The sequence below is a fragment of the Lepidochelys kempii genome, chromosome 3 (genome assembly GCF_965140265.1).
Source record: "Lepidochelys kempii isolate rLepKem1 chromosome 3, rLepKem1.hap2, whole genome shotgun sequence".
In the NCBI taxonomy this organism is placed as follows: Eukaryota; Metazoa; Chordata; order Testudines; family Cheloniidae; genus Lepidochelys; species Lepidochelys kempii.
Window position 1 is genome coordinate 109,084,227 of NC_133258.1, and position 15,343 is coordinate 109,099,569.

The 15,343-nt window shown below is 39.7% G+C and overlaps 1 protein-coding gene across 4 annotated transcripts in view; it reads right to left on the reverse strand.

Moving 5' to 3' along the window:
* Nucleotides 1-15,343, reverse strand: part of PLAGL1 (PLAG1 like zinc finger 1) — an 86,671-nt gene that overhangs the window by 9,557 nt on the left and 61,771 nt on the right. For 2 of the 4 annotated variants that reach the window (XR_012158073.1, XM_073337518.1), the window contains exons 3-7: nt 10,939-11,094; nt 9,501-9,613; nt 6,951-7,100; nt 1,581-1,706; nt 150-646 (exon numbers count right to left, since the gene is read on the reverse strand). Coding sequence is in view for 1 of the 4 variants with exons in the window: in XM_073337518.1 (XP_073193619.1) it covers nt 150-646; nt 1,581-1,706; nt 6,951-7,100; nt 9,501-9,613; nt 10,939-11,094 (1,042 nt within the window). In the remaining 3 variants the exon portion in view is untranslated. Of the gene's footprint in view, nt 1-149; nt 647-1,580; nt 1,707-3,424; nt 3,513-6,950; nt 7,101-9,500; nt 9,614-10,938; nt 11,095-15,343 lie in introns of those variants that run through there. The other 2 variants (XR_012158074.1, XR_012158075.1) reach the window with 2 other exon arrangements.

Genomic DNA, 15,343 nt, shown 5'->3' on the forward strand with positions numbered 1-15,343 from the left:
CTTGAACAGCATTTATTTAAATCTTAACATCCTGTATAGAAATGTGACCAATGGAGTTTGGCGAGTAGATGTCACTAGTGCCAAGAAAAGACCTCTTTTCCTCCCCACACTCCCACTGGGAAGGGCTGCTATCCCTTCAGGAGCTGTACCTTATCAGTTTATATTTGGAAATGAAAGCTTTCATGCATCCTGGCTGGGAACACCTGTAGGGACGCTCTCCTGTGTGAGTGTAAGTGTGGGCTGTGAGCTTTTCAACAGAAACAAATATCTTCCCGCAGAGTCGGCAGTGATAACTGTCTGGCTGCTTCACTTCTCTTTCCTTTGGTAGTGAAGACTGATCATTTCTCCATGTAGGCACAAACCTCACAATGGAATCGCAAACACTTCCTGAGGTGGCACAGGTAGACTTTGCACTAGGGGAACAGGAAATGGCCCCATAGCACTGGACAATGCTTGTGCCCAAGCCAGTTTCACTCAGTTTGCCTTTGGTTTTGCCCTTGGCTTTTAGAGGTTCTAATTTATTTGCTGCTCTGAAGCTGGTGAGAAGTGCTTTGTCTTTACTGGTGCATTGGTGAGATTCCAGCAGAGCTAAAGTCCCAAAAACGTTACTACAATTGGAGCATATCCAGGCGTCGGCACGCTCTCTCTGCAATGAGAACAGAAACAGTTCCCTCAGATTAACCATTACAAAGAGAGAGAGGTCACATTCTTCTCACCAGCCCTATGTCGTCTTTAGTCTTCCCAAGGCCTCTCGCTTCCCTTGGTGACAGGCACAGCTCGTAACTGTGCCACCCAAACTGGTGTTCAGTTGGAGACGTAGTAATCTTAGCTGTGTACAAGCATGAAAACAAATGATTGGGTAAATGATTATTTCCATGTTGTTGTCTGGTGTTTGTTGCTATTCTAGTTCTCATTGAGCCTTGGGTGATTTTTTTTTCTCTGCATAGTAAATTTCAGTGTCTCTTGCGCTTCCATAATAAGAACAAGCACAGTCACAGTTCCATAGTTAAGACTGAGTCAAGTTTTTCACTTAATTTTACACTGAGAGCATTCTGCAGTACTGCAGCTATACAGAAACCATGGGCCTGTGGGATTATTTTGCCAACAATGCAGAGTATGTATCTCTCTCTCTCTCTCCATAGAGACATGGAGAACAAAGAAAATAATGAGATGTAAAAGCTTTTGTGCTTTAACACTGGGTGGTGGGAGACAGGCTGTAACATGCAGCACATGTATGACAAAGAGTTAGGACATAAGCTAGAGCAGTGAATGGGTGAGAGGACAACCTTAAGGATTGGTGTACTCAGTTTCCCAAGAATACGTGCCAGCATGTTAGCCTTTCCAAAGTTTACCTTTACATGCCAACACTGTATCGTGCTCTGTGTAGAGTACAAGTACCGTACAGAAAGTAATAGAGCTCCAGGTAATACTTTTTTCTTTTGCTATTTGATTGAAACTGTTAATTCAACGTTAGACTAGTTGACTATCATTTTCAGTCATGTGAACTGAGGCAAGGTGAGCAGGTAAGTTTTCTGAGATAAGGCCAGGTGTTGGCTTGGATGCAATCCTTGGACACTTACTGTTGTTAAAACTGGTGATAAAGCACAGCTATCAGACTCTTCTTTGATGACAACTGCAGAAGCTTCCATAAACTTGGCGTAATCTGCAGCATACCACACTTTTAATTCTGTGTAGGGTTCAATTGGCTGTGAATGGAAAAAAATCCCCAGTGTTTACTTGTATTGTCTGTTTCTATAGGAAACTTTTACATCTTATTTAAAACAGGTGATAGTCTAGTTGTTACCTTTACAGCAACTGTTTTCTTCATATCTGCTTAAACCATTGATAGCTTATGTGATGCTGTATGGAATATGGGTGACCATTTATAATATTATTGATACCAATATTATAAAATTGCAATGAATCTTACAAGATGCACCATGTAAGGTATCAGTGGAAAAGTTCTGATTTGCTAAGTATGATGACCTTGTTTTTTTAATTTGTAAGTTACAAATATGTATGATATATCTGCATCTCCAACCCGTGCTGTGTTTCTGGATGACATTGCTGAGGCTGATCTGTCTGGGACCATCTAACCTATTGGATGGCCAATCAAGGGCAATCAACTCTACAATGAACCCATTTAGAGAAGCCAGGAGCTATGCCTATGAGTCAGCAAGACATGAGGGACATGTTGTGGACAGGGGATTACAAGAGCTCTTCCACGCCCATGAGCTTGGGTTTGGGACAGAAGATGTACAGGCCACATGGCAAAGGATATTGAAAGGCAGCTGCATCTTCTCCATTTTGTCTTCAATCCTGCTTCTCACCTCTGGAGTAATTTCTCTGCAAACTGAAGCTTTGAACAAAGGACTGATAGACCCATCCAAGCTTTGGATGTGTTCCAGAGGGACTCTACAAGCCGGCAAAGTCACCAGTTCTGCTAAGAACCTGATATATGATGTATGTATATAATTGCTTTCACCATTTAACGACTCTTCTCATCCTTTTCTAATAAACCTTTGGTTTTAGATACTAAAGGATTGGCTGGCAGTGTTGTATAAGTTCCAACCTAATATTATGTTATATTGGTGGCCCTTTGCGGGATCAGAAGAACATTTTGCTTAGTGACTAGAGTTTTAAATAACTTTTCACTTTACTGGACCTATTTGCTGTTTGGGAGCCAGAGACTAGAATTCAATAAAAGGAGCTGGGTGACGTTTTTTATTTTTTTTTAGCTTCTTGATAACCAGTGTGGGGGGCAGAAGCACAGTTTAGGGATAATCTGCTCTCCTTTTAGCAGCCTGCCCTGACCTTGGCATTTTCAAGGTGGGCTACCCTAAGCACCTTGGTTTACAGCCTAGTTTCAAAATTCAACTTTTTTTTTTTAAACTACTATTCAGTGTGAGTTGAAAAATCAGTTATTTATTTGTACAATTCTTAAAGACCGGGAGGAGGAAACTTAACAAAAGTCATTGAGGTTAAGACCAAGGTAAATACTATGCATTATTATTGGCTAAAGATATGATAAATTACAGAAAAATACAGAGTGAGCAGCAGTAAATACATTAGCATTTCACTCTTTTATATAATTTCCATGCTCTGTGGAGGAAACAGCAAAGAAGATTGATGGCTGGGTCTTGTGCTACGTGTGACTTCTTTACATCAATATTTTTGTTCTTTCCTAGCATCAGTGTTAGACATGGGAATGATGTGGTAATACACACAAATTCTTAAGTGGTCAGATGGACTTTGATCATGGATGATGCTTATTCGCTTGTATGCTGTAGGATTTTTGTTTTAAAAATGTGTTGTAGCGATTTGTCATTCGTGGTGGTATTTCACCAAATTCTCTGTGTTCTCTAGTCACTCAATAGGCAAATGAGAGCTAAATAAGTCACTTAAACAAAAATTACATACATACATGTACATATACACATTTCGTAGCAGCAGATTTGTCTCATTGCAGTTTCCTTTCTTTGTTCCAAACTGAATCTTAAGGATCTTCATCTCTGTATTATAAAGGGGAGGGGAGGTGTCACCACTTTTTACCACTCTTAACAGACGTTATTTATGGTGTTCTTTCTCCTACCTGTAGGAAATAGCTTTCTCTGTGACCAACTCCATGGCTACTCTGTGAAGTAAACAGCAGGATGTGCTTTAGTGTAGCAAGTGGCCCTTTCTCTCCTCCAGGACAGTTCATCACACTCCCACAATACAGTGAGCAATGCTTTTCCTCAGAAGTGAGAGGAGCAAGGTCACTATTGAACCAGCCTCTCGTATGATGCAGAGTAGAGCTAGGCTGGTAAGACTCAATCCACCATACCACCTTCTTCAAATTAGATGTGTGTGGCCAAATTTTCTGCTGGAGTAAATGAGTGCTGCTCCATTGAAGTCCATAGAGCAGCACTCGTTGACACCTGCAAAGAGTTTGGCCTGTAACATATAAATTATGCAAGAAAATATAGATACGGTGACCAGATATCCCGATTTTATAGGGACAGTCCTGATTTTTGGGTCTTTTTCTTATATAGGCTCTCATCCCGATTTTTCACATTTGCTGTCTGGTCACCCTAAATATAGATTGACTAATTCATTATCACAGCCCTAATGCTTTTCCTTCAAGGTTGTCGATTAATCATAGTTAACTGATGCAATTAACTAAAAAAAATCACGAAGAATTGCACTGTTAAACAATAGAATACCAGTTGAAATTTATTTAAGATTTTTGGGTGTTTTTCTACATTTTCAAATATATTGATTTCTATTACAACACAGAATACAAAGTGTACAGTGCTCACTTTATATTATTTTATTACAAATATTTGCACTGTAAAAATAAGATAGTATTTCTCATTCACCTCATAAAGTACTTCAGTGCAATCTCTTTATCATAGTGTGACTTACAAATGTAGATTTACTTTGTTATATAACTGCACTCCAAATCAATGTAAAACTTTAGAGCCCACAAGTCCACTCAGTCCTCCTCCTTGTTAAGACAAACAAGTTTGTTTACATTTACAGGAGATATTACTGACTGCTTCTTATTTACAATGTCACCTGAAAGTGAGACCAGGCGTTCGCATGGCACTTCTGTAGCCAATGTTGCAAGGTATCTACGTGCCAGATGTGCTAAACATTCATATTCCCCTTCGTGCTTCAACCACCATTTTAGAGGACATGCTGATGATGCTTGTTAAAAAAAATAATGCATCAATTAAATTTGTGACTGAACTCCTTGGGGGACAATTGTATGTCTCCTATTTTGTTTTACCTGCATTCTGCCATATATTTCATTTTATAGCAGCCTTGGATGATGACCCAACATGTTTGTTTTAAGAACACTTTCACTGCAGATTTGACAAAACGCAAAGAAGGTACCAATGTGAGATTTCTACGGCAAGATACAGCACTCGACGCAAGGTTTAAGAATCTGAAGTGCCTTCCAAAATCTGAGAGGGATGAGGTGTGGAGGATGTATTAAAAGAGCAACGCTCTGATGCGGAAACTACAGAATCCGAACCACCAAAAAAGAAAATCAACCTTCTGGTGGTGGCATCTGACTAAGATGATGAAAATGAACATGCAGCGGTCTGCTTTGCTTTGATGGTTATTGAGCAGAACCTGTCATCAGCATGAATGCATGTCTTCTGGTATGGAGGTTAAAGCATGAAGGGACATATGAATCTTTAGCGCATCTGGCACATAAATATATCTTGCTATGCCGGCTACAACAGTGTCACGTGAATGCCTGTTCTCACTTTCAGGTGACGTTATAAACAAGACCTGGGCAGCATTATCTCCTGCAAATTGTAACCAAACTTCTTTGTCTGAGCGATTGGGTGAAGTAGGACTGAGTAGACTTGTAGGCTCTAAAGTTTTACATTTTATTTTTGAATTCAGATATTTTTTGTACATAATTCTACATTTGTAAGTTCAACTTGCATGATAAAGAGATTGCACTACAGTACTTGTATTAGGTGAATTGATATATACTATTCCTTTGGTTTTTTACAGTGCAAATATTTGTGATCAAATAAATATAAAGTGAGCACTGTATACTTTGTATTCTGTGTTGTAACTGAAATCAATATTTTTGAACATGTAGAAAACATCCAAAAATGTTTAAATAAGTGCTATTCTATTATTGTTTAACAGTGCGATTAATTTTTTTAATCGCTTGACAGCCCTAAAAAGCATTTGTTTGTGCTTTCCAAATCATGGTAATACTACTGGTTTTTACTTGTATGGCATAGATGTAATCTTATTTTGTATAAAATCACAAAAGTACTGTGGATTGCTCCAGAATTCTGAACACAGAACTATTATTCACCTCTACAAGACAATGTGACAATCTTACATGTTATCACCTGTCCCTTTTTACACTAACGTTCTTACGTAGCCAAATACCAGTAATACTTCCATAGCACTGTATATCTTGCAAGAATTAGTTAATGCTTGTAAAGTGCTTTTAACACTCTTGTGAAGTAGGTAAGTATTAATCCCATTTTACAGATAGAGAAACCGAGATAAATTAGTTAAATAACTTGCCTAAAGTCACACAGAAAATTTGGGGCAGAGTTGGTATTAGATATTGTGAGTTCCTGACTCTTAGGCCTCTAAAGTATGCCATCTTTAGACATGATATACAGTAGCTCAAGTAAAATATAGTTAATAAAAAATGCGAAACAAGAAAAATGTCACATTTACTCCATTACTAGAAAATCTTATTTGTGAGACGGCAAGAGAATAAAATTGCAGTCTTATAATAAACTAAGATGTACAGCTGCTGTAGTCTTAGGATCCATTTTATAGTGGTCAAAACAAGAAACAAAGCCAAGAAGCAAGGTGCTACATTTCATTTTCAGAGTTTCTCTCAGAAACTGGTCACCTTGCAACAGGATCACAGTGCTAGAAATTCTGAAAAGTAAGTCTCCAACTAAATCACTGTTCTTGAGTATAGTATTCAGTATTGTAGAGCTTTCAAAGTTTTCTGTTTAGTATCCAGTTTCTGAGCAACTGGTCTCCCACAAGTTGTTTCATTATATAACTAAGAAAAGAAAGGTAGTGTTTGTCCTTTCCCGAACAAAGCTGTGCTGGATGTAATACTGCTAGAGCAAGCTCATCACAAACCAATTCAGATTTGAAAAATATTTTTATAACATCCATGCTTAAACTACAATTATGCTATTTGAGTTGTTTTTACCACCACTATCTATCATTTTCTTTCCTATCCCTTGCAGCAGATTCCATAACACATTAAGTCTAGTCAGAAAGCGGCCTGTTCGATTGTACATTAATGTTATGAAGAGGGGTGTGTAATGGAGAGGAGGTTACTTAAGTATAATCAGCCTCTCATCTGTAATGAGGTGAGCTAGTCTCCTGAGTTTTTGGTTACAGTAAACTATCATTTGAATGGTAGTAATGTGAGGTGGTGCAGCCTTAACTACCTTAACAGTTGTGAAGTAGACTTCTCCAGCGTACTGATAGGCTACAAGGGTCTGTTCTTCCTGGTTCCGGGCGAGTCGGACAAACATCATCCAGTTACCAGTGTCTTCATTGGGAGCATCCAGAAAGTACTTTCCATCATCTTTCAATACCTGAAGAAAAAGGAGTGAGGGTATGGGAGAAGGCACGAGTTATAACAGAGCTGTGGAAAGGAACACACTAACCTGTTTTTTGTTGAATCTGAGTCAGGGACAATGCTTTTTATATATTTTTTTCATACAAAGATGTTTTTAAAAACAAAATAAGTGATTTTTAAATGAGCCAACTGGGGTGGGGGGGAAAAAAAGGTTAAGACTGTACAATTTCTGAGGGGCCCAGGCATAGAAGTAACCAGGTATTTGTTTGAAATCTGTAATTACAGGTTCTATTACTTGACAAATAATTTTAGAAAGATAATATTTTAAGGTTTAAGCACAAGCAGACAGGGAGAAAGATAAGCTTTGAACTGTAATGCATTTCCAAAGTGCTTGATATCTCAATCTTAAATGCTGTACTGAAGTTTTGTTTTGCATGGAAAAATAATATAATTCACATAAGTCTAATGGGATAACATCCAGTATATTGCTATTTATTTCAACATTCATCCCTCTTGACTGACCACATGCTGTATTCCCATAACAATAAGGAAGTCATACTAATGAATGACAATGCCTGGAAAGTCTCTCATTCTCTCAGCTTCACTTTATTCCTTTTAGTTGGAAAAAGAAAGGAATGTGTTGGGCAAGAGGCTTCAGACCTGCTGCCAGGATGTCACCCTTCAGTGACATACACTGAAAGATGGATTGTCTTGCTGTAGTGGTATGTCCACAGCCAGTATGTTGATACTACATACACAAATATGCCATTTATCGGCTCCACTGGTCATTTGAAAGCTCTTGAGAGTTAAGAAGCAATTATGTGGAACACCCTGCCTTTCCATCGCCTTTGGGAGCTTTCCATCTAACACTGCCGTTGCTGATGAAAATACATTTCTGCTGCATAAATGCTGGTCTCAGTCACACTCAGGATTCTGGCAGACAGAAGACAAAACTCCTGCTGTTGTGCTAGAAGAAATTCAGCGTAAAGTCTTATGCCCTTATGCTCTCTATCTCGTGAGGTAACTCATCAGCCATTTAGAATATAAATCTTAAGATAATTAAGGGGATAGAGGGATTGACAGAGGAAGGGGCAGGGGGAATTGTGTAAAGCTTGGTTAAAAGACAGCTAAGAGGAGGAAACTAGCAAGTGTTTGATTCACTCATACTGGCATAGTTGTTATAAATTATACTCTCGGCCCCAGTACAGGTTGCTGTATCTGGAGCGGGGGCAGAGGTGGGCAGATGTTTGCACTGTCAACCTCCCAAAGGGATTCCATCGGAGGACAGCTTTAACTTGCTGGCAGAGGTCTATAGGCAGCCTTTGTTAGTGGGGTTCCTACCGGGTGCATTGTATCAGCTATTGTTGGTCACTTTCAGGGCTGCACTGGTTGTCTATGGGCCTGTGGGGGTAGCAAATGTCCTATGCCAATGCAACCCTTCCCTAGGCAGATGGCTAGGCTAGCAGGGGATAGTGTAATCCAGAAGGGAATCAAGGCAAATAACTAACAAGTATTGTTAAAATTTAAATAAAGGTGTGCGTAATTAGGATGGTACATGAGGTATACCTAGATACAACTTTAAGATGCATATTATTTATTTGCATTGTGGAAGTGCCCAAAAGCTCTCATCATTGTGCTGGGCACTCTACAAACTCATAGGAAGACATGGCTAAATAGCGTACAACCAAAATAGACAAGACAACAACAAATGATATAAGCAATGTGGCAAAGGTTGTGTGTCTTGTGGTTTACGTTCAAAAATATTTGCCCCCTTTTATTCTGTTTTCCTCACTGAACAGGTGCTTTAACCAGTTGCTGCCACTATTGCTGACTCACCCACAGAAAAAGATTAATCTTTGGTGAGAGTGGGTTGTTTTTTTTATATAAAGTCAAATGGTGCCTGGATTACCAGTTAGTGAAAATATAAAAGGACAGATTTTGCCAAAGCTCTGCCTGTTCTCTCCTACCTTCTGGAAAAATTTCCTAACAGCAATGACTGAGGAATAACACTCCCAAGGAACTAGTAGAAAACCCTGGCTATAGCCATTTTAAAAATAGATTGGACAAATTCTAGATGGGGCAAATACAAGCCAGCACCTCAGCATTACACTAGAGGATCAAATTGGTCTGCATCATATATTATGTTTGTATCAGATTATGCATCATTAGATCAGAATTGGAAAACCAGTTGTCCAATTAAAGTTACACTTACCTGAAAACCATGAAACTTTGGACATGACTGCATGTGCAGTATGAATACTCTTGCCTATGAAACTTGAATAGGAAAAAGAGAGATGCTTATGCCACTTAAAAAAGAAATAAATAAAAAATTGAAATATTACAAGCCCTCCTGCAATAGCTTGAAACCCAGCAAAGAAAATCCTCCAAAGCCCAGCTGAACCTCTGAGTTCATTACCTGTAGAACTAGCCTGTTGTCATCATAGTGGGTAAGTTTTGTAGATAGTTTCCCAACATAAGGACCAAACTGTGTTCTCTTCTGTATAACTTTCTTAGCAAATACTCCAAGGACTGTGAATAAAAATAAGACCAGTTTAAGAAGAATATGCACATCATGATCTAAATCCCAAATAGCTTCAACTGAGGGAAATGAACAAGTGTAAAATAGGATGCTCACATAGAATTCTTCTCCTAGACTCAGGCTGAGCAATAAATCAGGCAAGTACCTCTAATGCGGGGGTTCTCAAACGGGGGGTTGTGACCCCTCAGGGGATCACAAGGTTATTACAGGGGGGCCCTCGAGCTGTCAGCCTCCACCCCAAAACATCACTACCTCCAGCATTTTTAATATTTTTAATAAAGTTTTGAATTTATAAAGGGGGTCACACTCAGAGGCTTTCTGTGAGAAAGGGGTCACCAATACAAAAGTTTGAGAACCACAGCTCTAATGGGTAAAATTTTCAAAGTCACTTTTTAAAATGGGACTTGGGTGGTTTTGGAAAGTTTACCCAATGAGTCTAATTCATGATAAATTGCCAATTTTCCATATTAAACCGTGGGGCTAGAAGTATGGAACAGTCAGAATGACGTGAGTGTCAGCAGGGCTATTGTAAGCTGCTAAATATTCCTTCCCCACGGTTCTGCACCTTGGCATGTTTGCTGGAGAGGACAGCTTTGTCAATCAGTGTGTATAGCTAAGGAAGTACAAAGTAAGCTATCTTACATGTTCCATTATTCCCGCATATTAAGATTGATAGTACTGCACAGAAGACCTTCATATTCTGCAGTACTAGCGAGGCAGAATTAGAGTTATATAACAATCATTGGGGAATAGCTGTAAATTAGCAAGGAATTTCTAATTCCCCCTCTCTCTCCAAACTCCAACAAACTACCTTGTTGCCTGAAAGAAACAATACAATCTTTCTACAATGCTGACTTCAGATTCTGAAAAGGTGAATTGTACTGAACCTTCATATGCCCTCTGAATTTTGTTTCTTTCATCTCTTTCCCCCTTTGCACGCCTATGTCACAATTAACTGAGGTACCTATAGAAAGGGCTACAATTTTGTCATGGAGGTCATAAATCATGAATTTGAATAAAATCCATGAAAACTTGGAAATGGTTGTAGAAATACATTTGATGAGGCCCCCAAACCAAGAGACATTCTCACCAGGTGCACAGGATCACAGCACTGCTCAGGTTTGGCCTGTCTGCCCCTCCGTCTCCATCAGTGGCAGGTTCTGGGACTTAATTTTCTGTTGAGCCCAGCTAAGATAGGCTGTTTAGAACTATTTGAACAAAATGCCACCTCTAAGTTACTTATGAAAACAAGCCGTGTTGGTACCTTTTCGTCGCTTCTTTCCCAAGCCATAGCTGAAAGAGCTCCGATACTTACTCTGTTGGTTCCCAGCTCGCAGCTCCAGCACTCGCAAAGTGAGGTAGTGAGGTAGGGTAAGGCGGGCTCGACTGGGAATAACCCTGTCTTTAACCCTGATGAGTGGTCCATGGAGTTTACATTCTCCTATAAGGCTTTTGCTGCAGTCCTCACACCCTATAAGCCAAGAAGAAAGTTCCCAATTACAAAAGTAATGTACTATCCCACTATTCCCAAGAAGTTGGGAATGAAAAGGAGACTGCAAAATAACACCTTATAGCACTGTTCATACTGGAGGATCCCAAAGCCCTTTGCAAACTTAAACTGATACACTAGCAAAATACAGGGCCCACTTCACCCTCAAATGAAATGCAGCCACCTCAGGAGAGACGTACCACAAAACAATTTCTACATTTCCATGGACATAGAATTTGCCCAACAATTTTCTGCTACCATGAAACTTGTCACATCTAACCCCTCCTTTAACTCTCAGCGTATGTCTACACTACAATAAAACACCCGTGGCTGGCCATGCCAGCTGACTCAGGTTCGGGCTTTGAGGTTATAAAATTGCAGTGTCAATGTTCAGGCTCAGGCTGGAGCCCAGGTTCTGGGACCACAAGCTGAAATCAGATGACAAGGTTGTTTTTTATTGCTGTGTAGACACACCTTCATATGCCAAAGCAGGGAAGGGAAAGCTTGCGAATCCGTGCAACACTTCCTCTACCTGATCTCATGCAAAAGGAGCACAGGCCAGCACTGCTCCTAACCCAGTGGTCCCCAAACTTTTGAGGTCCATGCCCCCCACCGCCCCTGAGCCTGGGCCAGGAGTGGGGCCATGGCTTTGGGGGCAGAATGCGGACAGGGTTAAGGGGGCCCTGGCTGGGGCTGCAGCTGGAGGTGGATCTGGGGCCAGAGCCGCAGCCAGGGTTGTGGCTGGAGCCACAACTGGGCTGTGGTGGGGGCTAGCAATCCGGCCCTGTGGCCAGGTGCGACTCCACTCTTGACCTTGCCCCCAGCCTCACCCCCGGGTTGGGAATGGAGCCGCGGCTGACGCTGGGGACGGGGAGAGGCGCACATGAGGCCAGGAGCCCGGGATGCGGCTGGGGGCTGGAACGGATCAGAGCAGGGGGCAGGGTGGGGCTGTGTGGAGCTCCTTCCCCAACCCCATGGGGGCTTGCCGGGGCCCTACGGTGCCTCCCTGATGGTCCTTCGTGCCACACTTTGGGGATCTCTGTCCCAAGCTCTAAAGACTAATGCTGCAGGGTCCTATCTCATCACAAATACATTTTCTCTGCATTAGCAGCTGCATCGAAAAACTGGGAAAGAATTTCATCCATCCACTTACGTGCCCAACCTATGTGTGCATGTAAGGATTCTTCACCCTGCTGGCTCTTTCGATCAAGACTAAGAAGAAAATGTGCTGCCTGCTGCATCACCAACAAATTGCCCTGAAGCACTTGGCTTCAGGACCCAGCCTGATCACTTGCTTGGCTTGATCGATCTTAGCACAAAATAGTTATACTGCATACTAACATAATACAGCTGCACGTGTCCCCCTGACCTCTCACAAAAAACATACATAAAATGAGAACTAATTAAATCAAACTACTTTGGAAAATGTTGTGCTATTTTTGGATTTTTTATGTCTGTACCTTTATGGATATGATTGTTTCCCCTGTTTAGGGTGGCTTACTGCATAGTGTTGCTAGAATATTTTGGCATGTAATTCAAGAAAACATCCTTTTTTTTGGACTATAAAATTACAGTTAGACTAAAGTGGTTTAGAAAAGATTCTGGGGGTACTTTGGAACATATGTCCCTCAAAAGATTGGGTATTTTGAGTACTGAACCGCATTAGAAACAGGCAACTGCCATCAAAAAATCAAAGCAGATTAATCAAGACATTTATTTAGATCAGTTTAGCACTTGTCTGCCTTTGTTTATGGTTTCAGAGTAACAGCCGTGTTAGTCTGTATTCGCAAAAAGAAAAGGAGGACTTGTGGCACCTTAGAGACTAACCAATTTATTTGAGCATGAGCTTTCGTGAGCTACAGCTCACTTCATCAGAGAGACATAATGAAAAAGATAAATCTGTTATTCTAGAACATAAATACAGTTTGATATGAAAAACAATTAGTTTCTCCAAGTGCTGAGATTTGTAAGTGAGGTCCATGTTTAATATTTTATACTAATGAGTGTAAATCAAATTTTCAGTGCAGCGTGTAGCTGTTAAGCTCTAACTCATGTCAAGATCAGCAAGAAATGTGTGGCTGAAAGCCTGTGAACCACTTTAGAAATGGGCACTTAGTTAATACCATAGAAACAAGCTTACTGCCACGGTCTCTAGAATTCAGGTGAGAACTATTCTTACAATGAATAAAACTGTCCTTTTTTAAGGAGCTACAAGAGGCACACGGATGAATGATCAAATCTGTATAAGGCCTGTGTTCTTATGCACCACAAGAGACTATTTTCACTCTCTTTTTTTCCCAGACAGCATTATCTTTAAAACAAATCCTGCTACATGAACCTTTCATTTCAGTCCATTTTAAAAGACCGATCAACAGTATTTAGGCAGGTTTCAGAGTAACAGCCGTGTTAGTCTGTATTCGCAAAAAGAAAAGGAGTACGTGTGGCACCTTAGAGACTAACCAATTTATTTGAGCATGAGCTCTCATGAGCTACAGCTCACTTCAGGCAGTTATACTCAAACCTTAAACTTTTCAATTTTAAAATCACTTTGTTTACCAATATTTAATATAGTCCCTTTAAAGGGTATAGTTAACATGAAAGTGCTATAATATGTTGTTCAAGAAGATCAGGAAAACAAGCTATGACCTTTTGTTCAAATTTTCCAGATACTCACTTTCTATATGCATTACAAATCACCTATCAGTGTTATAAACAAACCAGTTCCAAGAGATTAGTTAAACTCTACACAAGTTTTTCTGATTTGGTTAACTTCCAACTTAACTATGCTGGTGGACTATGCAGCTGTGCTCAGTAGAGAATTCTGCATACCAACGGTGAAAGTACATTCCGAGATGGTGGGAAGGAATCAGAATATTTTAAGATGCTGAATTGTACAATAAAAATGAGCACTTGCATAGTTAAAAATTCCAGTGCATCTTGGCTATGTGTCAAAAGAGATTTTTAAATCCTATGCAGGTTCTGCCCAAATCTGAACTTCATTAATATTTGAGATTTTAGCTTTTTAAATTACAGCCTATTTCATTTCTTTAACACTTAGAATACTAGCTTTATCAGACTTCTGAGGAGGATGTGTCTATAATATATGCAGTATTAAATAAAAACTCCAAAGTAATTACATAATTTTGAAATCAATCAAATTCTGCCCTCTGCTAATTCCTACATAGTTCCTTTTCAAATCAAATGGAACCACACATGCCTTCAAAAGCAGAATCAGGCCCAATAACTAACTAAAATGGAAAGCTTAGGCCAAAATTCATATTTAAGCACCTAAATAAAAATGTCCTGACTTCTTTGAGGTTCTAAGTCCCCAAAACTCCAATTTATTTCAGTGGCAATTGTGGGAGTTCAATATCTCTGAAATTTACAGTATTGCCAATCCCAAGCATTCAAAAACTCAAACCATGACTGGCTAAAAAAAATCATTAGACTTTAATAAATAACAGATTAGGATCTTTTTTAATTTCCATCATGATGTTTAAACTTTCAAGGTTCATGTTTTCCAGTTAGTTTTGGCATTATTGAGAGCTAGAAACCTACTTTTGTTTTGTATTTTAAATGAAAGCTGAAATTCTCACATATTCAATTATTCCAAAAGCTGGAGCTACAGAAAAATTACCAAAAATCATGAGACTCATGATTAAAAATCACAAGTGTTATCAACAGTGAAATTAGGCCATTTTTATTCAGGTGCCCAAGTATGGACTTTGAGGCCTATCCTTGGACACTAGACTTGAAAATGATGGCCTAAAAAAAAAAAAAAAAAGATTTCAGTGACCTAACAATGAATTAGGAAGCCACTATTTGGACAACCAAATAACTGTAGTTGGGGAGGGGTGGGGTAAGAAGTGGTAACTCAGCATGAGACAGGTTAAAAACTTTGAATGGATATTAAAGCACTGGGAAGGGGGGAAAAAAACCATAAACAAAACCAGATAAATAACTTAGTTTTACAACATCACTGAAAGCCTCTTCTTGCCTCTCTCACTTTCCTATGACAGGTTTCAGAGTAGCAGCCGTGTTAGTCTGTATCTGCAAAAAGAAAAGGAATACTTGTGGCACCTTAGAGACTAACAAATTTATTTGAGCATAAGTGTTTGTGAGCTACAGCTCACTTCATCGGATGTATGCAGTGGAAAATACAGTGGGGAGATTTATATACACAGAGAACATGAAACAATGGATGTTACCATACACACTGGGCCATTTCCAG